This window comes from Haliotis cracherodii, unplaced genomic scaffold, assembly GCF_022045235.1.
Source record: "Haliotis cracherodii isolate W230 unplaced genomic scaffold, xgHalCrac1.p SCAF_6, whole genome shotgun sequence".
Classification (NCBI taxonomy): domain Eukaryota; kingdom Metazoa; phylum Mollusca; class Gastropoda; order Lepetellida; family Haliotidae; genus Haliotis; species Haliotis cracherodii.
The window spans coordinates 40012378-40040252 of record NW_027266319.1 but is presented as its reverse complement, the minus strand read 5'-3'; the positions used below and the strand labels follow the sequence as shown (position 1 = coordinate 40040252).

At 39.3% G+C, this 27875-nt stretch overlaps 2 protein-coding genes across 2 annotated transcripts; one reads left to right on the top strand and one right to left on the bottom strand.

Annotated features, from left to right (window-relative positions):
- The first annotated feature begins 9838 nt into the window (after positions 1–9838).
- LOC139445036 (uncharacterized) lies at positions 9839–10769 on the top strand. The gene is made up of 3 exons (XM_071226098.1): positions 9839–9857; positions 10187–10251; positions 10515–10769. The coding sequence occupies exons 1-3, from the start codon at positions 9839–9841 to the stop codon at positions 10767–10769; spliced, it is 339 nt and encodes a 112-aa protein (XP_071082199.1).
- An 838-nt stretch (positions 10770–11607) lies between these two features.
- On the bottom strand, positions 11608–25718 carry LOC139445096 (serine--tRNA ligase, cytoplasmic-like). Its single transcript, XM_071226184.1, has 11 exons — positions 25513–25718; positions 24313–24383; positions 23341–23424; positions 22505–22663; positions 21897–22037; positions 21549–21704; positions 20019–20240; positions 14632–14761; positions 14324–14481; positions 13432–13561; positions 11608–12811 (listed from the first exon to the last, which is right to left on the bottom strand). Exons 1-11 carry the CDS (start codon positions 25646–25648, stop codon positions 12681–12683), a joined length of 1518 nt encoding a protein of 505 aa, XP_071082285.1. The 5' UTR covers positions 25649–25718; the 3' UTR covers positions 11608–12680.
- Between the last annotated feature and the right edge of the window lie 2157 nt (positions 25719–27875).

Here is a 27875-nt window from a genome sequence, read left to right as displayed (position 1 = left end):
GGGTTCTTGACCGCCTCCGTGGTCTAGTGGTAGACCGTCCGCCTGGAGAGCGGAATGTTCGGGGTTCGATCCCTGGCCGTGTCATAAAAAAGACGTTAAAAAATGGTCATTGTTACTCTTATTGTATGCACTCTCGGCATATAAGTGCAATTATCTTAGACGCGACGTTAAACCCTACTTCACCTCACCTCAACAGGTTTTTCTCTTTTTGACCCATTTATTGGCATACGCTTCCACAAGTATTATAAAGTTGTAACCCAAACTGGCAGCAGATGGTTCACGATGTTCTGGGACATATTTGAATAACCGACGAAGGTTGTTACTATCTACAACATACAAGTCACTTGTAAGTATATGACCAACAGGTTGGTGGCAGTATGATGAGTCTTGGCAGGCACAAGGAGTGTAATTTACAGCAGGAGCTGCCAAGTCCACATTCTGCAACACTTTCCTATAACTGAACAACATGGATGAACTTGTGTTGGTAAAGGAAAAAGAAACTGTTGGTGGTTCCCGAAATTTAAAATAGTGTGGCACATTTTGGGAATCTGATTTTTGTCTGAGAATGGTACTGTTTTTGTCAATGGCACAAATAAAAATGCTTATATCTTGCAACTGCAAGATATAAGCATTTTTTATTTGTGCGATTGACAAAAACATGTCTAACACCATTTGGTTCTTATCACATAATCCAAAAGAATAGTATGCACGGTGTAGTATTTCTCAACTTACTTTCATTCTAAACCTCATTAATGTTGTGGCATATTTATATAAACAAATGTCAGATCAGGTTTCAGGCACTGTATATTTCACACAGGTGTTCGCAGTATCGTCACGTGGTGTCGTGGTTACGAGTATAGCCAATCAGAGATCACTTCCGTTACACGAGTTTTTGGTGTGCGTTAATTCCAGACGCCATAAATCGAAGCAGACGTAGTGTATTTTCAACTGTGCCGGAGCATGTCAATTTATTTCAAACAAGGTTGTGAAAATTCATTTAAAGCCGAAATGAAAATGAGATCGCCCCTATTTATAGAAATTTCTACTACTTTCGCGCTACAACTAACGTAAAGAAAAAAAAAAATATTATGTCAATTATCAAGGCTTTCCACGAAGAAACGTTTTTCAAGTTGAAAATGTCAAGGTAAGTGGATGCAGGAATACGTAATGAAGCCAGCCATTTGTGTACATGCAATGCAGACCTTAATCACATATGTCCTCTTTGTGCTATTTATTGATGGTTGTTAGGACGAACAGAGTGTATAACTCCGCTCCCAACAGTACTGACATGTGAACGACATGATCATGTATAAAGTGAATTGTCCCTTGTTTTCTGACAGTGTGATTAAGAGTTTTCAAGGTATGGTTAGTTTAGATGACACTCCTTGATAAGGGATATCCTAGTGGGAAAAGTGTTCGCTCGTCACTCGAAAACGAGTTCGATTCCCCAGAGTTGTGCCTCCCATTGTTATATAGCGGGGATATTGCTGAATGTGGTGTACAATCATATCTACCTTCACATTCAAACAGCGGGTTGGAGCGTTCATGTCTTTACTCGGAACAATGTGTAGTTTGTTTTACGTTAGCTGTATTGCTATATCAACTTTCTTTATCAGCTCATAGACTGCGATGCCAGTGTCAGTCGGTCCTTATCATGCAAGGGTTGTCTGGCAATTCCAGAATAAGCCTCAAATATCTAGGACAAGAAAACTTGATGCAATGCATCAACACCTCGGCAAACTCTTTGTTCGTCAAATTATATTTACAATAAAATAATTTCCTCAAAATAATCAAGATATTCGAACGAATTATTTCGTAACTTGTAAAAGAAAAACCTCTCTCTAACACACAGTACACTAAATATCAGCATTAAATACTCGATACAGAAATTGTTAATGGAAAATTAAGGTAATAATATTACTGGTATAAACAACCTAAATGGGTGACGTATATATGTATTCCGACTTATTACACCTGTAAAGGACTATGTTATTTCAACACATTTTCTTCAGTTAAATACCAACTATACCAAAGCTGCTGTGTTTTATATCCAGCATATATATTTTTTAATATTCAAACCCTGTGCAGATTCCCAAGTATAGCCATTGTATGTCGTCACATTCGGTGAATAGGTGGATTGCGTGACATCGTACCCCGACGGCCTGGATCGTCTTATAATGTTGAGTGTATTCAGAAACACTTCTATACATCTCCAGCCATAGCCGTATAGCGGATATGACATTCCTTCAGTTATTCATTCCTTGATTCTTAAACTTATTGTAATGAACAATGTGTTGTAATGTGTTTATTATTTGTTACCGTCAATGAAAGGACAATTTCAGTCATGACATGTAAGAATGAATGAGTGCCATTGTTTGACGAATACATATAATTTTCAAAATGATAGATTCTTATGTCTATGAGAGAGGTTCAATACTTTGACACGAATAAGCGAGAGCTGCGTAACGTTATTAGAATGTACCAAATACGATGTTTGGCGTCCCGCGTACCATACTGCTCGAAATCGAATCTCGAATTCCCTCTATTGAACATAACATGAGTGAAACACTTTTGGTAAGTGACTACTCATTTTCTCAGTATATGCCCAACGATACATAACTTAAATTGACTAACGGGATCGGGTGGTCAGGCTCGCTTACTTGGTTGATGCATGTCATCGTATCCCAGTTGTGATAATCGATGCTCAGGATGTTAATCACTGGATTGTCTGGTCGATACTCGATTAATTACAGACCGTCGTCATATAGCTGGAATATTTATGAGTGCGACGTTAAACAAAAACAACAACAAAAATACAAAATTAACCATTCCATAATACCTGTATCTAAAGTACTGACATATAATTGATATAATCAAAATTATCTGTGATCGTGACAGCCATACAATGTAGACCATATTCACAAATTTCTCACACGTGCTGTTTAATGTTGGTTGTGACAACATAAGTGAAGGTATAACGCAGCTTTTCCCAAATACGACTGTGCACTGTGCAAATAGTATTTTCTCCTTACCAAACATATACCTCCATCATTTTACTGCAAAGTGATATTTGGAGTGATTGAACACTTAATATCGTAGCGTTCATAATTCAACAACTCTTTCAGCGTTATTAGTGTATGGTGAAAGCACAAACGAAATTATTAGTATATTCTTGGAACACTATTGCCATCTTGGTACCATAAAAATGTAAGCCAGCAAAAGGATAACTACACGCTGTTCAGCTATATAATCGACCCCAGAGAAACGTTTCCGGCACTCTGCTCCAAAATCGACACGCGATAGTCACGGTGATTTCAATTTAAAGTAAACATGTCCGTTTACCCAAGTAGATTATACCTAGACGACCGAGGTGCCTGGACATGGGTTACACGCTACAACTGTCCGTGGTCACCATTCTTAGAAAGCTGTGTTATGCTGGACTTTCCTTATGAAGAATGTGGTCAGTAGATATTGGGGTGTATTTTGCTGGTCAGAATGTTCCGAGTAGTAGGGAAAGTATAACCTTCCGCATTCATGGTGAAGTGTAAGAATGAGTTGCGGGTGCTGTCCACACCCAATGATACCCCAGTTTCCGAAGAAAGGTTGTGGTGTCAGCTGAGGTCGTCTGGAAGCCTGACATCATGTCTCATGCAGGGGAGCGCAAGCAATGCATTTGAGATACAGATAATGTCTTTGTATCCAATTATTGAAAAATGTTGCTCTTGACAGAACCAGACAATTTCAAAATCCAAAAATATGTATTTTGTAGACACACATGACAGTCACCTTATCTAAGGGCTGGAGACCTTATCATTTTGTGTCTTGTGTAATGGAAGGGAACAAAGAGACAGGTACAATAGTTCTTGTGATGACTCTTACTTAGAAAGTTTAGATTCGTAGGAGCCAAAGCGTGATGCGACACCCCAGGAGGTTATGAATATCTCTCACTCAGATAATTTGAATTCTGATGGGACCTCCGAATATGATTGGTATCAAATAATAGAAGATAAAACTGAGCCTGATACAAAGAAACTCAAACTTCCTTATGATCATGAATGCGCTACAGATACCCATAAAGTTGATCATGTTTGTTTGTTGTTTAACGCCGCACTCAGCAATATTCCAGCTATATGACGGTGGTCTATAAAATAATCGAGTCTCGACCAGACAACCCAGTAATTAACATCATGAGCATCGATCCACGCAGTTGGGATCGATAACATGTATCAACCAAGTCAGCGAGACTGACCACCCGATCCGGCTTGTCGCCTTTTAGGACAAGCATAGTCGCCTTTGACGGCAAGCATGGGTTGCTGAAGACCTATTCTACCCCGGAATCTTCACGGGTCAAGTTGATCATGATGTTGGTGATATAAAAGTACTCACGGAAATGAAAAAAAAACTGTTTTTCTCAATTTAAAAATCGACACAAAGTGTTACGTAGCTGTAAATACGAAATAACAAAAAAAACCGAAAAGTACTAGTCTGGATTTGCTAGTTTGATCTCAGTGAACAATAAAAAATGTACTTTACAGGAGGTAATTTGTCGGCACTTTCAACATTCAAAAATAAAACTAAGTCCAAATTGACATAGCAGAAACAGACTATAGGCATTATGCACCTGTTCTCACCTGTCGTCAAGGTGTCATAGGTCACCTTGATCTACTTACACATGGTTATGCTCTGTTTCACAACAGTCTGTTTTATTCACATTTTTACGAGTAAAAAGGCATAAAAACATTTGATACGCTATATTTGTGCCACGGCCGAATTAGTACTAATTTAGTTGTTTGAATATTTACATATTTTGTATATTAACTGCATTTATTTAAGATCTGAGGTCGAACAAACAAAAAAATTTCATTTCCGTGAGTACTATAGTATCGAGTAATGAAGAAAAACACAAATACTTGAAAGAGCACTTCTGTTCAAGCTCAAACTTTCAAGGCTTTGTGCCCCAAACAAAAGCTAGACCACAATGGAAACACTAGTTTTTCAACGCAGCTGGTTAGAACAGTACAAATGGCTCGTGTATATTCCTTGTTTGAATGGGGGACTTTGCAAAATTTGTGTCCTGTTTCCAAATTTGAGTGATGCCCACAAATCTTCTGGTACATTTGTAAAGACTCCATTTACAATCTTGTCCAAGGCAACTGGTAAAGAAGGGGCACCTGAGAGTCACCAGAACACCAGACAGCCATGCTGGTAAGTCTGGAATTTTCTTGAAAATCGACGTAAGTCTGAAAATTCCTTGTCTTACCAGCTGTCCCGTCAAAACCAAGAAATGTATGATCTGAACTGTCACATTTTGAAGGGTAGTGAGGATTCAGTTTTGTGCTGTAGCAGACAAGGATTGCCTCTGAGAGAGCACAGAGATGACAGTTCATTCATCATCTGAACAAATAAAGGAAATTTCCTAGCCATTTTAAATCAAATGGTTAGTGGAGATGACAAGCTGAAGTACCATTTAGGGTATGGTAAAAGAAATGCAAACTACACTAGCTTAGGTTATGATTGCATGTCTTCATCCAAAGTTGATGTGCAAGCAAGAGTTATGGCAGTAACGCCCACTACCCTCTTTACTCATTGCAATAGTCATGTTCTTAATTTGAGTATTGCAGCTTCATGCAAGATGCCCCCTGTCAGACATATTATGAACAATGTCAGTGAAGTCTTTAGAGGGTTTTTTAAGAGATTCTGCGAAACAGTTGCAATGAAACGAGTAGAACTCGCCTGCTGGGTTTCTGTACACCTAGGTGGGTTGAAAGGTATCTCATTTACTGTACAGTCACATATGTACGTGTCTTGAAGCAATGATAGATCAAGTAAGCTTTACAGACATATATGGTGAGGAAGACTGGGCATTGGACAGGAAACCACTGTATAAAAGGCTCAGGGACATTTGACTGTACCAAGGGACTCTCAACACATTATGGCATTTCGTGTTGCCAGAACTGGATGTGGTGAACCCCTAGCTGTCATGAGTGGTTTGTGGAGGCCATTTCCCTTGCCAGTCTGGTAGATTCTGATGTCAATGTACCAAGAATAGTTAAGGATGATCCAAAGAGCCAATGCTCCCTCACAATCCCCTTGGGGGTATTTTAAGAGGAATCTGGTCATCCCTTTTCTTGATAATTTAAACGAGGGTATGAATACCAGATTCAGTTCTGAAAACCGCCCAGGCATAGATCTCCTGATGCTCCTTCCAAGTGTCATCACTGAACAGTCAGACCTTAAAGACACTGAATCCAAGTTGATGTTCTGGGAGAAAGATTTACCAACGCCATCTGCATAATTGTCAGAACTGAAGGACTGGCAACGCCACTGAAAGAAACAAGATATTATCTGGACAATATAATGATGTGTTTTACATTATCCGATGAAGATTTGTTTCCCAATATCAGAAGGTTACATACAATAGCAGCGACTCTACAAGTCACAAGTACAGAGGCTGAAAGAACATTTTCAAGTTTAAGACGCACCAAAACCCATTTGAGGAGCACCAAGGGTCAGGAGCGTTTGTCAGGACTGACCTTATGCATCTGAAACAAAAAAAGGTAACTCATTCTGTAGAGATAGTTCAGTTGTACATTGGGAAACGTCACAGGCGCATGTTTGAGAAATGTATTCTGTACCAGTAGTTGAAGGAAAATGAACTAACCACAATTTTTAAAAAGCTGTATCCACCCCTGTTTAGATTCAGATGTTTCGGTCTGAGGTACATAAGATGATTGTTAACATAATGTGAATTTTGTACAGTAGTCAGAGCAAAAACAGTGCCACCTCGATCCCATGATTATCTAGATATATAGTTTAAGACGATTTAGGAGTATCTTTATTACAGTGTATGCTTCTCATCTCCATCTAGGAGGGCTGAAACAGAGAAAATTACTGCAGATCGTCTGATATACTATAATACTAATAAAGCGTGTCCACTGTCACTCACATATACTACTCAAAATTTGATAAGGATCACTAGGTGATATGTGTGTAAGTTACCACAAACATAACAAAAGACATGACTCTGACTCAGAAACGTGTTTAATCATGTTATGAATGAAAATGCATGAACGGCATGAACTTGTATCAATATGGAATGTTTGAAATCTGCAAACACCAAAAGGCATTTCATTAAAAAATGTTAACAGCAAACAAGAGAAAGAATTACACAGTTATGAGGGAAAGTCCATCATTACACTTAGTCGATGAAGTGTCAATATCGAGTATGACCTCCCCTTGCATCAATGACGGCCTGACAACGTCGAGATATGCTGTCAATAAGCACCCGGATGTTCCCAATGGGGAGGTTGTTCCACTCTTCCACGAGGGCATGTCCGAGCTCTGCCAAAGTCGTGGGTTGTGCTCTACGGCGTGAAAGGGCAACCTGCAGCATGTTCCAGACATGCTCAATCGGGTTCAAGTCCGGCGAGCGCGCTGGCCAATCCATGCGGACAATTGTCTCCTGCTCAAGGTACTGCTCAACCACCCTGGCGCGATGAGGACGGGCGTTATCATCCATCAGGATGAACTCAGGGCCAACAGCACCAGCGTAGGGTCTGACGTACACATCGAGGATCTCATCCCGGTACCTCACCCCCGTCATTGTTCCTCTCTCCAGGACATGAAGATCTGTCCTTCCATCTCTGTTGATTCCACCCCAGACCATGATGGAACCACCACCATAACGGTCATGTTCACTGATGTTGGCATCATGGAAACGTTCACGTTGTCGTCGCCACACCCGCTGCCTCCTGTCTGTAAAGTCCAAACAATACCTGGACGCATCGGTGAACAGAACTGGAACCCAATCGTTCCATGTCCAAGTGACATGATCTTCAGCCCATTCCAATCGCTCCCGCCGGTGTCGAACAGTCAGGGGGATTCGGACACATGCCCTTCTCGAGTAGAGACCTGCATTGTGAAGACGATTCCGTATCGTCTGAGTGGACACATTCACCCCCGAGGCGTTCAGGAGGTCGTTACGTAGGCTGGTTGCTGTCCAGAAGGGATGACGTCGTGCCTGAAGAGCCACAAAATGATCTTGGCGTTGGGTTGTCGACCTCTGAAGACCACCCCCATGTCGGTGTGCTGCTGTACCAAAAGTTTGCTGTCGGGACCAGGGCCTGCTTACAACGCTCTGACTGACGTTTAGTGCATTGGCAACGTCACGTTGTGAATAGCCAGCATCAAGCATTCCAATACATCTGCCCAGTTGTTCTGTCGTCAGGCGACGCCTTACACGTTGAGGGGGCATTGCGTAGATAAACGTAGTGTAAACACTCAATTGAGTTTACAGTTTCAGAATGAATCAGACACCGTTGTCTGATTGGAAATCGTGCAATGGTAGCAAAAGCATGAACTGTGATGTGAAACGCATTTCCCATGGCATGAAATGCACGTGCACGTGTGTTGGAGACGTTTTTGATTTCACTTGAACACAATATTGCCAGTTATGCAGTTATTTTGTTTTTTTATTAAGAAAAATATCTACGATCCTTATCAAATTTTGAGTAGTATATAATACTCACATTTAATATCAAAATGTCTTTCCTCAGATTAAGTTTCACGAATTACAAAACAACAACAATATGCTGTGTCTTAATATTTAATATAGTTACCTTAATGCATCGCAATACTGCTCCCGTGGACTTTTAGAAAATGAATTGCAAATGCTTTACAATTGTTACAGGTTTTTAAAGTAATCGAATGTTACATGTAATTGTCAGATACACATTGCGAATAAGTCATGATACTATCAATATTTGTAAAACGTGCACAAGAAAACAAAAGATTTAAATATATAAGATCTTAAAGTAAGACTTTGTTAATTTATATGTTGTGTGCTATATAACCATTTGCTCTAGTATATATTTATTTCAAACAACTAAATACTTTTTATACAGGTAGTAGCTGTTAAACAATGTGACAATAAAAACTGGGGTCTCTAAAATAGGGCACAGGATTCCGAGGCGGTTTCAAATATATCTGCGATGGCTGTCTTGTTGATCATACTTTTGGGCTGGTCGCTGTTATTTCCACATATATCATCATCATAGATTATTTGTTATGCCGCAAAATTACAAAGAAGTAAGGTTTCTATTTTGAAAAGTTATAAAATGTTATCATGCTACTTGTTAGAAATATGGTGTCTATTATGACTTGAATATCCAATTTTGCAACATGCTTAGTGTACTGTACGTGCGATATCGCGCATCTCGCCAAAGTGACAGATTGACTTTCACAAACGGGAGACTAAGGAATATTATTTTCTTGCTAACAGTATCGGATGGTCAGGCTCAATGACTTGGTTGATGCATGTCATGATGTTAATCACTGGATTGTCTGGTCCAGACTCGATTATTTACAGACCACCGTCATATAGCTGGAATATTGCTGAGTGCGGCGTTAAACAACAAACATATACCTTCTCGCATTTGTGAGGCATCATTTCCCTTAATGCCGAAGTCAACTACTCTTTCACCTCACTAATAACAGGCATTAGGTCCTGTCACTTATCAAAAGAAGTACGTCATTTCTGCTGGCATGTAACATGTCAGCATCGATGTGCCTATTTAGATAACGGAATACGCACAACCTGAACTGCCTTGTCAGCAAGATTGGGTTTCTGAATGGGCGCAAATAGTGACTCAACTTCCTTACGCGAAACACTTGTTGACACCACGCGATACTTTGACGCTCTCGTGTGACTTGTGACGTCGTCTTGACGACGAACCTAACTTCGGATGTAAATCGCAGCCATTGTTGTTGTTTCGTCTGCTCATCTCGTATATTTGCGCTCATCTGCTTGATAGTCAACGATTCTTACGTCTTGTGCACCATGAATAGTTACGTTCAAGGTTTGTTCGTTCTGTATTTCCGAGTAACTCAATCTTTCTAATTCAGTCTTATTTCATTAAATATTTAATTCACTTTGAAACCAAACTATGACAGCTATTCTGTTTCCATATTGTATTTGACTACTGAACATTGTAATATTCATGGCATTTCTATTGAGTCATTTCATATTTTATAGTCACATAAAGGGCCGCTCATAAGGCTTCTATGGCCTGCCACGAACGAGACCGTTGTTTTTGTTGTCAGGCTACACTTTTCTTTGTAGGAATGTCTTCTACAATTTGCAAATCGTTTCAACCAAAATATTTAATAATTTTCCATGTCTTTATAGATTTGGATCTTGTGGTTCGGTTTCCTCTGAATTTCGCCATCTGGGCCCCTCCTGCTCCACGCAAAGTAGGTGGCAGTGGCAGCTGGAGCATATCTTCCTTGCACATTAGTAGATTATAACCTGTCATGCTTATGTTAGCAAATGTCCTCTAAAAAAATGCATCCTGCTTTATTCAGACGAATCGGGAATGTTTTCACGGACTTCATCCAGTATCCCCTTAATTCCTTCCCCTATTTCAGTCATCTTTCTAACATGTCAAACTATTTCACAACCCTCATGCCTTTTCTCCTACTCTATCACTCTCTACGTATCTTCCCCTTCCTATCAGCGTCCTAGTGTCCAGACCCGACCCTGCCCCCTCTCAGACCTGCCCACCCCCCACACACCTGTCTCCTCTCAAGACCCCGTCTCCATGTCAGTGTCCGTCCCCATCCCTGACATCATCTATCTGGACGACAGTCACTTTGTGGAAGTCCTTCTGGGTGATGACAAGGAGCCCCACTCCCCTGTGAGGGAGTTGCTATCACGTGTGGCCAAGTTTTTCAGGAGAGTGTTCAGTGCTGGCAAGATGGACGCTTCTTAGTGGCATCTTGTAACCCTGTACATAATCTGAACAGTCACATACCTTTGGGCTGTTTCACTGTGGGATATTTTCAGATATAGAGACACATTAAGGACCTTTCGAACATTTTACAATATTCATGTTACAATGTTAATGATCATAAAATAAATAACATTTCTTTTCACTTGGGTTTTACTTCTACTGAAAGACCTTTCAAGTTGGATAGCCCTTATTATTTCATTTTTGGACATTTTCAGATCAGGCTTTTTGGACTTTTAACCAATAAAATATGTCTGTTTCCATTTTGAGTTTCTCTTGTTTCACAGGATCCTAAGATGTTGACATGTTATTATTAATTACTAGTACGGTCTAAACTTTTCAAGATGCTATCTGGGCGAGTTAGGTTTTGAACAGTTATATCACAACATTTCAGCTCAAAGTAGTAGGGGTCCAATACAAGGTTGACTGTAGATCTTTACTCCTTTCATAAATACCACAAGCATAGGTTTGACTCAAATTTGATTTGAACCCATGACCAACAGATTCTTGAACACCTTAGACCAGACCATCCTGTCCTTATCATATTTCCTAAGTGACTAAATTAATGAGTGAGTGAATGTTGTATAACACCACAATCAGCAACTTCCCAGCTAGATCATAGCTAGCTGTTACTGAATCCTGACCAGTCAAATCATACTGCAAGAGTGAGCAACCAGTGATGTATATTGGCACTAGCACGCTGCGTAAGTTTATATTCATACTCACTGTCATCTGTTCTTTAGCAAAATGTTGAGATATATCAAGAAATCATGGTCTGTTCTTTCAACTAATCAAAGAAAATAACAATAATTTGTTCAGTTTTCAGTTTTAATTGACATTTTCCATTGCAATTCATGTTTCTTCACTGTTCCATGTCAGACTCATAATTGTGAAATTGCACAAGCCAACATGATAGTGTTGCAACAAGAGTGATTCATAGTGATAATATTATCATCAGTTGTAACTTGTAACTACTTGCAACTAACGTTTCGGTCTGGTTTCATAGCAGATTTTAGAACAGACTACTACTAAATTTTTACTTAACTCAGGCTTACATTGAAAGTGTATGACTATACCTGTCGTTATTTTCTGTTCAACACGTTCATTATTTATGTTCGCATCGAGCAGTTGAAATGAATTGTTTCTAATACATCATGTTAGAAATTCTTAAAAGGTTTTGGTCAAAAGAAAATGACTTCATCACTTGTCATAACTTCAGGAGTCTTTTCTGTGATCTCATGACTAAATATATTAAAACTTCATTGAAAAAAGAACAACTGGCTCTTCTAATCAATATTGTAAAATAACAATCCTTTTCCCCCCATACAAATTTAGATAATAATGTAGAATTTCTGAAGACCAGACATGTGCTGGATCCATTTTTATTTTACATAAATGTGTTCAAAAATCACCAATAAATAGAAAGCTTTGAGTAAAACCTCAATTGCTCAAAACATTATCTGGCGCTCTGTTAATATTTTCCACAAGGGTTTGTTTGTTGTTTAACGTCGTACTCAGCAATATTCCAGCTATGACGGAGAAGACCAGACATGTGCTGGATCCATTTTTATTTTACATAAATGTGTTCAAAAATCATACGTATTTTCAACAATAACTACCTGTAAGACATTTGTGAAAAGTAAAACAAAATAAAAGATAAGCTTCATAGACAGACATCTTCCAAGATTCAAATACTAAACAAGCTAAAGGCCTCAATATTGAGACAGCACAAACCAAAATAATGGTGATTGCTAACAATAGTTCATGATGTAGCATTTCAAGGGATGAAAAATATGTCAGCACTTCGAGTGAAATAAATACATTGCAGCGAATATCCTGCAAATTTGTGTACAGGTCCCATTGTTTTGAGCATGTGACATGCTTATCACAGGTTTATTTCTTGATATCCATATTTTGTACACCTTCCTCTAAGTTCTTCTTCTTGTCTTTGCTCTTTTTCTGTTTCTTATTCTCCTGTTCTTCAATTGGTGCAGGTTTCACAAATGGTATCTTCTCTGCATATACTGAAACAGAATGCAGTACAATTACAAAAACATCAGACATGCCACAGACTCATTGTTTCCTAAAATGTCCAAAAGAATTCCAATTATGATCTAAAACATGCACCAGTGCCATCTTTTATTGAAAACACGAAAAATTCAAATTTGTGTCCAACTTGTCCACATTCAATATCCCTAAGTTTTATTTTCCATTCATCCCCAATCCCAGTGTAATTTGTACTGCTTTCTTGGGTTAGACCTGATTAGACTCTGGGTACTTGAAGATTACGTGCACGTTCCTATTATGTATTACAGCAATCATGATTGAGTTATGTGGCACTTGCAGCACGTTAGGTGTTGTTATTTCATCTTTCTCGGATGTCATGAATGAAAATCATGACAAGCAAGAAGCAAAAGTCAAAGTAACCTTCCCCAAAAGCAGTTCAGCTGTTGATAATAAATTATACAACAGTCGTAATTCTACAGGCAGACCTAGATAACACTGTGCGTCCCAGAAAAAAACTGAACAAAATGTAGGAAATAGCCTGCATTGTAAACACTTCTCACTTAATCAAACTTACTGAGAAAAAAAGACTAAAGTGATCATTTGGTGGAAAACTTAACGTTTCTCCTTGTAAACTTACCCTCTGGCATAAACCGACCAAGGACTTTGGGCACAAGAACTCCGTCTTCCGTCTGGAAGTTTTCTAAGATGGCACAGATGACTCTAGTCGTGGCACACATGGTAGCATTCAACATGTGTACATAATCCACCTGGAAAACATCAGCACTTATTCTTAAATACAGAGCTACAGATAAGCTGCGTATTTGCTTAAAATAACCCCCAAAACTATTCAAAACCAAACTCCTTTTAATTAACTTGCGTACAGAAACGCTCGCATTAAATGAAAAACATTTTGCAAACAGCATGTGTAAATACCCAATTAAGCAGCTTATTTCCCATAAAGGAAGAAAGATTGAGAAGAATAGCTTTCCAGTACTTAAATAATGGTGATTAGTTAGTTGAAGCAACAAGCACTACATTGCTTCATAGCTGAGAACAATATTTAGTAACAAATTGATATTAAGTTGGGTTTGACGCTGCTTTGAACAGTATTTCAGTTATATTACAGTGTGTCAGTGTAATTCGGGACATGTCTTGGACATTTAACATTTTTGTGATACACACGGGTATGGTGCTGACAAACCTAGAAACATAACTGGGATTCGAACCCATGATCATAGGTTTCTTGTGCACCCATTTGACACAACTCCGCCCACATATTGTGGTGCCTTAGACTGGGCCACCCATGTCCCCTACAAATTCATAAAATTATGTCATCGTAACAATAGGTCGACTTGAATTAAGTTTCTGGTGGGGTTGACATGTATGTTTTTCTCCCAGTAATACATATAATAACATACTCGGAATTACAAATTGAAGCAAGGGTCCTTCTCAGTATTGGAGGCCAAAGGACAGTACTTGCTAGTGTCTTGTACTGAAACATGCTTGTAGTAATGTCCTTCAACTCTTACCTCCTGATTCATCTTCTTGGTCTGACCAAATCTGATCTTGAGTCTCCTCGACTGGTAGTCTAAACAATTTGAACATGACACCAGCTCTCTAAAGGCACCTGATCCTGGGAACCATGCCTCTAGATCCAGCTTTTTGGATGCAGCATTGTTCAATTCACCTAAGGATAATAAAATTTCAATCATATAAGAGCCTTCTTCCTCCTAAAAATGCTGTTAATATTTTCACCTTAAGAAAAATGACAAATTCTACAAAAATCAGTAGTGCACAGGAATATGCATGAAATTCCATGTTCTGATGTACATCCTACCTGAGACAATGTTGACCACTCGGTAGGGGATGCCAAGTGATTGTGTGAAATCTTCAGCATTCTTTATCATTTCATCAAACATCTCCCAAGAATAGTTTTCTTTAGGTGAGGTGATAACAAACTGCTCTACCTGCAATGAAAAGACATTGTAAAATATGTGAAATAGTAGTGTAACGATACAGCAATTATACAGTATTGTATCGCGATACGCGGAACACGATACAATACATCAATTTACGACCCCTGTAGAGCACTACATTTTGTTACAATATTATTGGTGTGAAACTTAGGAAAATCAAACTATTTTTTACATTTGTATACTTATACTGCTTTACTCTTCAGTGCATTTACTGTTGATTTTTGACAGAAAGACGAAGCTGTGTGAGTGAGGTCCAGCTGAAGAAGAAGTTGTTGCAATAGAAAATAGCGTATGCTAAAGTCTAAGACTTCTTAGTCTATCTATCTGGAAACCTCCCATCTGGCGTGTGAACACTGTAAGAGTTGGAAAAGGTTGGCTCTGGTCAACTGTAGAATTTCAATGGTGTCTGGGATTGGTGACCTGCTGTGCAACGACATGTCTACAGGTGATGGCTTGCAAAAACTGAGTAAGGTCTCCAGAAGAATCATTCCATGATGGATCTGATGTAGCAACTGCTATGGAGTGTTGAAGAAACCGCCCGGGACTTGTGAGGCCCTTGGAGTATGAAACAGCAGCCTCCTCAGCCTGAACGATGACTGCACGTAACCACAAGGATTAATGTCGTGGATGTCCCGGAGACAAGGATGAAAAGCCGTTTCCAGGCACCACGTTGAGTCTAAGATCGGTGGATAAAAAACCTCATTGTATGAACTAGGCACAGGTGCCAAGAGGAAAAAACGTCTTCTTAGCTTAAAGAAGGAAGCTGAGTGGAAATGCTCAAGTAGAGGAGCACACAGAAGCCTGATGGAGCGCTGTTGTTTGGGAATCTTAGTCATTTTACAATCATCAGGAACTGCCAACACCGAGTTAATGGCCACGAGGTAATGATGGTGCTGCCCCTGAGTTGTTGTTTGCTGCAGAGGAACAGAAGGAGTTGAGAATGAGGGGATGCTGAACTGGAATCCTGATGTTTCTCCTTCAAAGGAACACCACTTGTCATCATAGACAAAGTGTCCCATGGTTCCGCAGACACCAAACCACTGTGATATTGTCTGTGGATATGGCTAACTTGGCATTCTGGAGACAGTTCTGGCAGTGGCATATAACCAGAATGAGCACTTCCAGCTCCAAGTTGTTTCGAAGCCCTGTGCACTGATCGTTGGACCACTGCCCTGAGGTTGTCTGGACCTCCAGATGATCCTTCCAAACCTGTAGTCAGGCGTCTAGGAACAGGCATGAGGTTGCTGCTATCTCTGTCAAGAATTCCACCGTCTACCACAGGAGATAACGTACAAGGGGTGTTCATTAAAGATTTCCCCTGACCCACTTCCGATGGACCTAGTGGAATGAAACTTGGCACAGGTATTAGTCTTTCTCCACATAGGAACCACCAAGAGTTACACACTTCTCCCATCGTTTTATGCAACTATTGAGACCTCGCTTGTAAAAGCCCTCATTTTGCATCTCAAACCAGGACTTGACTTCAGAAATCAGTGTTTCATCATCTGTGAAACGTTTTCCCTTCAAAAATGACTTCATGGTTGGAAAGAGGTGGAAGTCAGATGGTGCAAGGTCAGGAGAGTAAGGAGGATGTTGAAGGATTTCATAGCCACAGGACCGCGCTTCTGTCTGGGCAACATGAGAGTTGTGTACTGGAGCATTGTCTTGCAGGAGACGGACACCCTTGGTCAGCATGCCACGCCTCTTAAGCTTGATAGCGTCCCACAATTTCCGCAGCAGTGAAGCATAATAAGCTCCAGTAATTGTAGTACCCTTTGCCAAGAAATCCATCATCACTACCCCGTGCTGGTCCCAAAAAACTGTGAACATGACCTTGCCTGCAGAGGGTTGGACACGTGCCTTCTTTGGGGGTGGTGACTCCACATGCTTCCATTGCATCGACTGAACTTTAGTCTCAGGATCATAGTGATGGACCCATGTTTCATCCTGTTTGATAAGTCTGTCAAAAAGGTTTGCCTGTTTTTTTTGGCACATGTCCAAAAGATCCTTTGAGCAATTGACTCGTTCCTGCTTTTGGAAAGGTGTGAGCAACCTGGGAATCCATTGTGCAGACACCTTATGCATGTTCAAATTGTCATGGATGATTTTTTCCACAGACCCTACACTGATCTTGACATCTTGTGCTAACTGGCCAACAGTTATACGTCGGGTCTCCACTTGATGGATAGTGTCCTCATCAATGGCTGAATGGGGCGACCAGGAATGGCAGCTGTTTCCACAGATGTCCGACCACACCGACCTTAGCTCAATTATAGCACAAGTTAACCTTAGCTCAATTGAACAGCTGTTTTCTATCAATTTTGAATTTCTGTTAAGTCTTTTACAATATCTCATTAAAACATGTCGGTAAGATAAATACATTGTAGCAGGATCACGAGGGCTCTGTCTCGTAGTATAAAACCTATTGTGGGAAGCATAAAACCACATGTATCCCTTGTGATCCTGCTACTACTTATAATGTAGGACAAACAAAAAAATAACACATGAATAATAACAGAAACTGTTCAACCAAAAGAGTATGCAGATTCTCTAGTATCGGGATAAGTATTGTATCGCGACCCAAACATATCGTTAAATTGTAAAGGGAAACACTCTCCAGAGAAATACCTCTACCGTGATACAGTCATCCCTTACTACAAAGCTACCTTTGGGGTCCAAATAATTGATGAGCGGTATAGACGATCAGCGATTAATGCGAGTTGGAGTCATCGGGGGCAGATGACCAACACAACAGTTTGTTTGTTTGTTTGCTGTGCCTACCTAACACAAATCTATGCCAACATTTCAAAGTTTGATAAAAGATAAGAAAGGTAGTTGTTTATGATTCATAGTGTAAAAAGTGAGTGAGTGAGTGAGTATGGTTTAACGCCGCTTTTAGCAATATTTCAGCAATATCATGGCGGGGGACACCAGAAATTGTGCCCATGTCGGGAATTGAAACCGGGTCTTCGGCGTGACGAGCGAACGCTTTAACCACTAGGCTACCCGACCGCCCCTAGTGTAAAAAGAGATTTATTGAATTTTATGTGTAGTAAGAATAACACCACGTATCCACCACCACTACAATACATAAAACAATGCGATCCAATATAATGTGAAGTTCCCTTTTCAGGTGCACTGCTTTACTCCGAATCTCAGATGTTATGGTCATGGCGGCAATAGGAGTTTGTGTGCTTGTTTTGCTGTTTGCCAATTTGGTCAATGAAAACATTAAGTTTGCGATGCAACATCACTTGACATGATGATGGTATTCAAATACAAATTCATTGGTATTCGTGTACTAGATGGGGGACAATCCATGTTTCATACGCAGAGGTTAAGATTTACAATTACATGAATATTTGTCTCGTAAAATAAGCGGGAAATCAATGCTAACTTGTATACCCCGTCTATAAAGGGAATTGGAATGAAGCACATCACTAGTGCAAACAAAATCCCTACATTTGCATTAAAAATGTGTTTGTCTTCCACAGAAAAAAATTACATCGTATCCCTTCAGCGAATTCAGATGATAACAATTAAACTTGGCCAATACAAATTTGAACTATGAGAAAAAACATCATTAGGCATGATGATTTACCGATTAAATTGTATTTCCTGTACTGATTGGCATTCTTTTATATGCAGAGATTAAGATTACTGTGCGTCTTGTCTCGTAAACTAAGCCAGAAGTAGCAATCAGCTGTACACACGTTTCTCGGAATGCTCACAGTAATGCCTTTGTGTTGCGGGAAAAAAACATAAAGAAAAAAAGAAAGAAAGCCGCCCACAGGATATTGCCAGAGAACCAATTTTTTTTTCCCCAGCCTATAAGCAGTGATTAAAAATACTGTTTGTATTTTCTCGTAAACTAGGTTGGAAATAGCTATCAGCTGTAGTAGTACACACATTTTCCCCCAATCTGCTGGTGATTCAGTTAAAAGGTACCCAATGATACGACTTCAAAGAACTTTTATGTAATGATCGGAGTGAGTGAGTGAGTGAGTTGGGTTTAACGCCGCTTTTAACAGTATTCCAGTTATATCACGGCGTGTTGGCTTAATGTGGGAGGAAAGCACGAAGTAATGCAGGTCTCAGACGTTTACCACTTCGGTGAAACCCACGAGTACGGGTATGGTGCTGACAAACCTAGAAACATAATCGGGGCGAACCGGGATTCGAACCCACAATCACAGGTTTCTGGCAAGCCCAAGGGACGCAACTCTTCACAGCGAATTGCGGCGCCTTAGACGACTGGGTCACCCATGCCCCCTTGTAATGATCGGAAGAAATTGTACCTGACATGAATATTTGAGGATTAATATAATCCAATATCTTGCTACTTTAGTTACAACTTTTACTTTATATATTTGAAATTACAAGAACCATAAGCATAGCTCTTTGGTACAGCTGATTGCTATTGCAGGATACTTTTTACGTATGGAACAATTTGACCTGTCACTGTAAGGACTTTCCGTGCTACATGAATTCCGATTAGAAAAATGTTATGTTGATATATAATGGTCAAACTGCTACAATTATGACTTTTTAACGAGTCAAAGTATGGCATTTATGATATATATATTTTGTCAACTAAAGGTTTGTTTCAAGGCGTCAATAGCGGTAATCTGACCATGGTTGCTGTAAATAACGGTGAGTTGTGTGATCATCCAATCACTTCAAACACATATTGCCTAAATTAAGGTAAAGAATATGAAATGAAATTTTGAATAAAATCAATAGAATATTTTACAAATACAAGTCCAGATATACAATGAACATGTTTTTAAAATAAGATATATAATAATTGGAGTAAGTTGCCTGCTTCAGTATGGATTTGTTGACTGGTATTTCAAGTGTTACATGCTCGCGGTGATCTGCTGAAATGTTTTTTTAGCGATTGGGAAACAACATCCTGTCACAGTGTAAAACTTGAGTTTATTAAAAATATAAGTAAATTTTGGGAGCCATGTGTTACTGTGCTGTAACCCAACTAGTGTATTACCCATAGCCGCAGAAAGTATGAGCCAAGACTAGTCCATCTGTCACATTGTCAAGAGCAATTTGTAATATTGCCCTGCTTGTCACATCATCCAGAATAAACAAAATACTTGGATAAGATTGTAAATATCTTCTGAATGAATTCCCATGAAACCATAAAACCCTTGACTGATTAAGTCAAACACATGACAAATGGGACAATGTTAAGTTGTGAACTTGGCAACTTAATACAGCATGTTAATCCCACCTTTTCAAACTGATGCACCCTGAAGATGCCTCTTGTATCTCTGCCATGTGAGCCGACCTCCTGGCGGAAGCATGTAGAGTAGCCACAGTACTTCAGGGGCAGACTCTCAGTGGGGATCCACTCGTCTCGATGGAATGCAGCAATAGGTTGCTCTGAGGTGGCAATCAGATATTTCTCATCAATAGCACTCTCATCTTGTTTCTCGCTGCCCTTGCTTATTACCTACACCAAGGAAATGGAAAAGGTCTTATTGGCACAATCCAATTATAAAACACCACAGTTAGGAATAAAAGTATTTCATATATCAAACCATTAATAAATGTTGATCTATTTTACATTATATTTCACCAGCAGAAGGACCACTGGTAGCCCTACCAGTAACTCGAGGACGTAACCATGGCTGTGCTGGCCACATCGGGCGTATCTGGATAAGGGTATATGACTACAAAAAGGATAAACAGCCATGCCTGTCCAGTTAAACATGAAAGCATCAGATGCTACCACTAGAGGGGTTCAGCACTGAAGACACAATGGAGGAAGTATTTGATGATGTCGAGTGGCAAAGAGGTTTGTGTGGGGCATGTCCCATAGATAGGACAGCCTGCAGACTGTACTCCTCTTGAGCGTCCACTCTCAACCACTTTAACCCCGCCTGCTGAGGTTGTGGCCAAGACAATGACCTTCCAAGTGGCCCTTGAGCTGTTGGATTTTTATCAGAACTGTCATAGCTCAACTCAAGTATGGGGAATTTGTACAGCTCTGCCTGCTAGCTTGGATGAAAATGCATCCACTGCCAAACTGACAGCCTCAAACTCCAACATATTATTGAGGCCCCATATTGCTGGCTCCCATATCCGAAATGGGCTCCCCCACTGACATCCAACACATCCATGAATTTTTCGTGAAGAAACCCAGCCATTGGCACTCTAATAATGGAATGTTGAAACAATGGACTGACTGAACTGCCTTACCAGAGGGCCTATGTGAACTAAGGCCTTGCTCCCAAGGAGTAATTGTTGTATGGGTTTTCCTACATCTCTGACAAGTCCCTTTACACAGAGGTACCATCCTGTTGCAACAGCCCCCGGCAGTGGAAGTGAAGTGGGATGGTAAAGCATCCCCCTTTTTCCACTTGGCTAGGACTGAGATTCTAGCAGACAGATTCCAATCAAATAGAGCCAAGGAATTGACTAGGGCAAAGCCAATGTCTTGATGGGTCTGTTCATCGTATGTGAATCCTACCAAGGACACTTCCCTCCAACTCTAAAGGAGGGCAGTGTTAGAACTAAACCCAATAGCTTCATTAGCCTGCTTAAAGACAAAATACCTTTGTAATAATAAAACAATGGGGACATTTGTACTAGCCCTGGGGTAGTAGTTAAGCTTGAATGGCCAGGGGAACCGGCTCATACAAATGGCAAACTGACCCAGTGTATAGCACACCATCTCCCCCATAGTCTATTTATTTGACTTTCTACTACCCCACCAGCTTGAGTGATCCTGACCTACAAGTAACAAGTAGACACTGACCTTGTACAGCTCCTCATCAAACTGGGAGAGCTGGGCAACCTCCTGCATCACCTCCTTCCTCATGAAGAAGGGTGTGTACAATGGAGTGAAGCCCCGGAGTTGCAGCATCTGCATGGCATGGTTGATCAGGGCCTGCTCTAGGAAGACCAGGGGGCCCTGGAACATGGACAATTGAACATTACTATACCATGTATGCATTACAATAGTTAATAATAGTAAAAAGTTACATTACATCCTAACTACTGGTTTTTCTTTTGTCTTTCTTGCCAAGGGCAGGATTATTATCATAATTACTAGGATGGTGATATTTATACAAAATCTTTATTATAAATGGCATAGCAAGAGCACCTTGAGATAGTAGCCTCGCCCACCAGCTGTGACTGTCCCTCTCTCACTGTCGACACCGTCCACCATCACCACCAGATCCACATGGGAATACTTCTTTGTCACTTCTATATCTCCAAATGTACGCTCAATTCCGTTCTCAGCCTGTTCACATAATAAAGATCATATTTTGTAACAGTTGGTAAAACAACGGAAATGGTGTCTGTAAAATGTGTTAATATTCTTCAGATATATCCAAATTAAGTAATTATGTTGTGTCGTTGCAAACTTCCCCCTCATCCTATGAAGTGATCCTGTAGTAGTATAAAGAACAATACATATTTTCCTAAAAGGTCTATCATTTAGTTTAGTAAAATCGAAATATATTTTTACAAATTGTATACCTGCAGAAGTCCTTAATACTCCTTAATGCTTGCTTTTGTGATGGTCAGCTGAAGAAAAAGTAGTTCACTGGTTGGAACAACTTTTTTTCAGCTAGACATCATACAACTTTATTTCTATCAAATGTAAGCAGAACCAGCATTAAGGGATAATGCAAGATAAGATAAAAACAAATTAAAGGATGTCACACAAATGAAATAACCAGAATGAAGGTTACATGACACACTGACCTCATCATTGCTGATAATGCAGCTTTCATGAATCATATTGCCAATTTCCTTGAGAGATTCATTTCGTAGTGTTTCCTCAGCAGCCAGATCAGCATCATTCTTCTTCATGGCTTCATCAATCTCAACTCGTACTTTCTTGATCTGGTTCACTGTCAAACCCTGTAAAGAAAAGAAAATTTCATTTAGAGAGCCAAATTACATGAATGAATACACAGACTTATCACCATCAAGAGTTTCTTGCTATCTGAAGACCAGATTGTGCTTTCACTGTATTGAACAATCTCCACAATTAGAATACTATACATTCTAAAGGAAATCCATTATTTTCACTAAGCAAGTATCTCCATTTCAATCGAGAGTGACAATTTCTACAATCTCAAAAGAAGAAAGACCAGGGATAGAATTGTTTTTGTTTTCAAGTGTGCCATTTGTTTGTTGTTTAATGCCACACTCTGCAATATTCCAGCTATCTGACTGCGGTCTGAAAATAATCTAGTCTGTACAAGATAATCCAGTGATTGATATGAGCATCGATCCATGCATTTGGGATACGATGACATACATCAATCAAGTCAGCGAGTGTGACTACCCAATCCTGTTAGTCGCCTCTTGTGACAAGCATGCATTGCTGAAGACCAATTCTAACACAGATCTTCATGGGTCTCCAGTATAGTAAGCCAAGTAATTCATGCAAATAATAGTCCAAATACTAAATCTAAAATGTACTCAAAATGATGCTAAAAGACAAGCTACATGTAGTACTAGTTGTAGAATCAAAGGTTTATAGCACAGACTGTTCAGTTCGCTATGACACAGAATGGTTGAGGGTTGCCTACTGTTAGCTGATCTTGTGTAATACCATCCAGGTTGTCCAGAACTTCTGATGGAACAGCGGCATCATCACCAACTGCTTCCTTTTTCTGTGAAGAGAAATTGATACGCATTAACCAGTGTAACCATTGTTTTTTGTCGAGATATTTTGTTACATCACCTGATTAAAGAGGTAGAGCTATAAGCATGATAAGCATTAATGAGTAAAAACGTATTCATACCAATCTTTATGATGTGTCCATGACATGATCGATACAAAATGTTCTAAGAAATGCAGAATAAGAAATCCTTAAAGTCTTATAATAAGTAGGTTTACATGGTTTAAACAATGTCACATATTGCTAACAAAAAAAAATATAAAAAAATTATTACATGAATGATCATGATCCACTTGCACTCACACTTGAAGTTTTGCTCATGATCTAAAACATGTTCAAGATTGACGGGGTGTTGTCCTGTTGAGTACTACAGAAAGAACCCCAGGCACATTTCAGTACACAGAAACAGAAATAGACTGAGCCACTAGTATGTTTAGGCTAGTGAAAATTCAGTAAGTTTTAGAACAGTCAGCAATATTCCAGCCATATCACAGTGGAGATCTTGAGAACAGGTCCCCAACAACCTTTGTTTGTTGTACTGAGGGAATTTGACAGACAGGCTGGTCAGGGACTGTGAGTTGGTTGACAGTGTGACATCTTATCCCCATTATGCGGGGAGATGCTAATATCAACCACTTTTTTTTACAGACTGCCGACAAATAACTCAAATATTGCTGAGAGCAATGTTTGTCTGCAAACAAACAGTTGCCTGTTAATAAAAGTCTGCTTTAGACACACCAGCAATGGTTGGCAGCATGAGCAATGATCGATGCTGTTGGGAAAGACAAAACAGCAGAGGGACACTCAATGCAGTTTGTCCACTCAACAAACTTTTCGTCTGTCACATATCCATGACATACCATTATACAATATACCAACCTTCATTTTTTCTCCAATAACTCTGCTGCACACGTTCTTGAGTTTGTTCAGCAAATCTGCTCGAAACCTCACTAAAAGAAGAGGTAAACAATCAATATTAATATGTAGACAGAGAGTAATTTCCTGTTTAATTTTACATGCTTTTATGTATTATTTATCTCTGAAGGGCCACAATAAATGAGTGATTACTTTTTAATTCTAATTTTTTATTATGACTATGAGGTGGGAGGTATTCTATTTTGTTTAGCAAACTGTTAAGCACATCTTAGTACACTAACTGTCAACAGATGTGATTCACCTGAAGCATGAATGTTAGGTAGGACTACTTGCCACGGACCAGTTATTGCCATTGCTGTGTTATTTCTGAAATATTCTGTGTATACAGTTTACTTTAACAATAACTTTGTGAAACTATGAGCAAATGTACTTTTTTTCTGTCTGTGACAAAAGGTTAAGTCGATTTCTGTTATAATGGAATGAGTGAGTGAGTTAGTGAGTGAGTATGGTTTTACGCCGCTTTCAGCAATATTCCAGCAATATCACGGCAGGGGAGACCAGAAATGGGCTTCACACATAGTACCCATGCCGGGAATCGAGCCCGGGTCTTTGGCGTGACGAGCGAACGCTTTAACCACAAGGCTACCCAACCGCCTCTTTAATGGAATGACAGGGAATCAAAAGAGTGGATATAGGACTTTCCACACGATTAACTGTACAAGTTTAAACATCATGAGTATGATGTGATCACGTGCACCTCTGCAGTCATATAAATTACATAAAAAAGAAAGACGGGAACATCTACATCATGTACATATAGTGATTTTCTTGGTGCCACAGGCTTTTTTTAAGACAATAACAAATTTCTGTGACGTGGGGTGTCCCGTAGTAAGGCGGGTGAGGATGGAAATCTAATGATTCATTTTTGTTATGGCCGAATATATTGCAAAAAAAAATCTACTGTATATCTAATCATCCTAAATGCAGATCCTAAAAAGTAATACAAACACATCATACACGTTTATTCACGCGAATTTAAGACCCGGCACGATGTGTTTCGAATTTGTAAAGCATGACACGAAGAATAGTAATAGAAACTACAAATAATCTTACACAAGATTACAATATTTATGACGACAACTGAGCACCTGTCACATACAGTAAGACAAGTCTCAAGAGGCAGGTGTCAACTCCCAAACTTACGTTTCCTCCATGCTGTGTCGTGGTCGACAACTTTGTCTACTAACGTAACATCTTTAAATCTTTTGGCTTGGTTCTCCTTGATTTTAGCAGGGTTCCCACCCTTGTCGGCACGGAAGAGCTCAATATCTAACACCATGTTGACAAGTTAATCAAGTTTTCACGCAACACCTCGACACCGATGGGCCTTGCCTGTCCGTTTCTCAATATTTCCAACGTGGACTAATACGCATGCGCATTAATGTTGCCGGCTAGAGGGAGGGGTGATTACTGATTTTGTTTTGTGAACAAATGTAAATAAAAAACGAGATATATACCAATTTCATTGCTGGAACTAATAATACATGGTGATTATATTTTTTTCTAAATGTGATCTTTTCAAATCCTGATAATATTGACCGTTTATTATCAACACAATTCGTCCGTACAATACATTGTCCATATTGACATTTTCATGCATCAGCCAAATGTAGCCTTGCTGAAGCCTCTTATCGAGGACTATTACTCGTTTTACTGGGATCTATTTTGTTCAGAAAGGAATAGGTTCTTGTACATTACGCCTAATATCAGACAATATAAGTTTAATCCCTAAAATAATAATATGCTTTCCCAAATGTTTTCTAGCCAGAAAGTGCAAATAGTTTGATCTTATTTTGAACCCTTGGTTGATCATTGTATTCCAAATTATTCCGAAGTTAAAAATATATAATATTGTGGTTTGTTATGTTCCCCATACCGATATACATTTTGAAAATGGGAGGTGTTGACTCATAGACTTATTATCATAAATAAATTCCGAATAAAAATAGTATATATTTCTCTTATTAAAATAGACAAGACATAGAGTTCATATGGTAAATAAACGCGTGTATGATGTTTACATGAGCATATGAAACATATTTTAAATATTTTATTACCTAATTAGTTTGCACAAAAGTGTATGCTGAAAAGTACCAGGTTAAACACAGCTCCTAGCTTGTAGGGGCTGTCGGGTAGCCTAGTGGTTAAAGCGTTCGCTCGTCACGCTGAAGACCCGGGTTCGATTCCCGACATGGGTACAATGTGTGAAGCCCATTTCTGGTGTCCCCCGCCGTGATGTTGCTGGAATATTGCTAAAAGCGGCGTAAAACCATACTCACTCACTCACTCACCTAGCTTGTATCGAATTATGTATACCTCGATGTGTTTCATGATATGGTCCCTATAGGACTCCGAGTTTCATTGTATGTCATCATGGTGATGTGTGCCACATCGTGAATGTATATCTTCTCGTTAACTCATTCATAACTATTTGTCACAACATACCTACGCTGTTACATCATGTTTATGTAGAGACAGACAGACAAATAGTTTATTCAGTAGAAAGGCAATAGGCCCATAATACAGACAATGTTTGGTTGCATGAACTACGCATGCCAAGGAAGTAGTCGATTTAAGTTTCTCTTAGCCGTTGGACTTTATATAAATATAAACATGTGTTATATACAACATCAAAGATTTCTGATGAAATACTTTCAGTTAAAGACGTTTCACTTTGAGACTTGATATACTGTTAAACATACATACCTCTTATCGCCGAATAACGCTCACATACAAGCAAAACATGAAATTCATCTTCAATAAAAGATCTACCATTTTCTATACAATATTTACATAATCGTTCAGTGTATGGGACATTTGTGTATCTCCACAAATCAACTTTAAGTTTAAACCTGCTACATCTGAAACGAGTCATACATATTCTCAGATGTACTGGTATGGGGAGTATAAGATATTTTTCTACATTTAACAGAGATTTAAAATGTTTAAAAAAGGGTATCGGCAGAGACCATATATCTCTGGTATCACATATACTATTAATAGAACTACACCGTGATTGTTGAAGGTTATCAAATAATCTTTGTTTAAAAAGATGAATAAATATCTTCACATAGCCAACATCTTGTGTTAACCATACATATCCAAATCCTAATTTAAACGAAATATTCTTAATGTGAGTAGCCCATGTGGTGCGACCAGAATGGTCCAGTGATTTGAGCATTAGAGCATTTGACTAACGGGATCGGGTGGTCAGATTCGCTGACTTGTTTGATGCATGTCATCGTATCCCAATTGGGTGGATCTATGGTCATGATGTCAATCACTGGATTGTCTGGCCCAGACTCGATCATTTACAGACCGCCGTCATATAGCTGGAATATTGCTGAGTGCGGCGTTGAGCAACAAACAAATATTAATATTAAATTCATATAGTCATGATTTATACACATATGTACATTATTTTAAACTATGGGATGACCGGCTATAATTTCTGAATATGCATTTCTTCATTCATTATAGTAGGTACGAATCCCAGATTTGTCGAT

What these genes read in the sequence shown, in the direction of transcription:
- LOC139445096 (XM_071226184.1), bottom strand. Translation starts at nt 25,648, where the DNA reads ATGGTGTTAGATATTGAGCTCTTCCGTGCCGACAAGGGTGGGAACCCT. An exon ending in TTATTGGAGAAAAAATGAAG is followed by an intron (nt 23,425 to 24,312) that starts GTTGGTATATTG and finishes TTCTCTTCACAG; the next exon opens with AAAAAGGAAGCAGTTGGTGA. An exon ending in GGGTGCATCAGTTTGAAAAG is followed by an intron (nt 14,762 to 20,018) that starts GTGGGATTAACA and finishes TTTTCATTGCAG; the next exon opens with GTAGAGCAGTTTGTTATCAC.
- LOC139445036 (XM_071226098.1), top strand. An exon ending in CCCCTCCTGCTCCACGCAAA is followed by an intron (nt 10,252 to 10,514) that starts GTAGGTGGCAGT and finishes CCTTCCTATCAG; the next exon opens with CGTCCTAGTGTCCAGACCCG.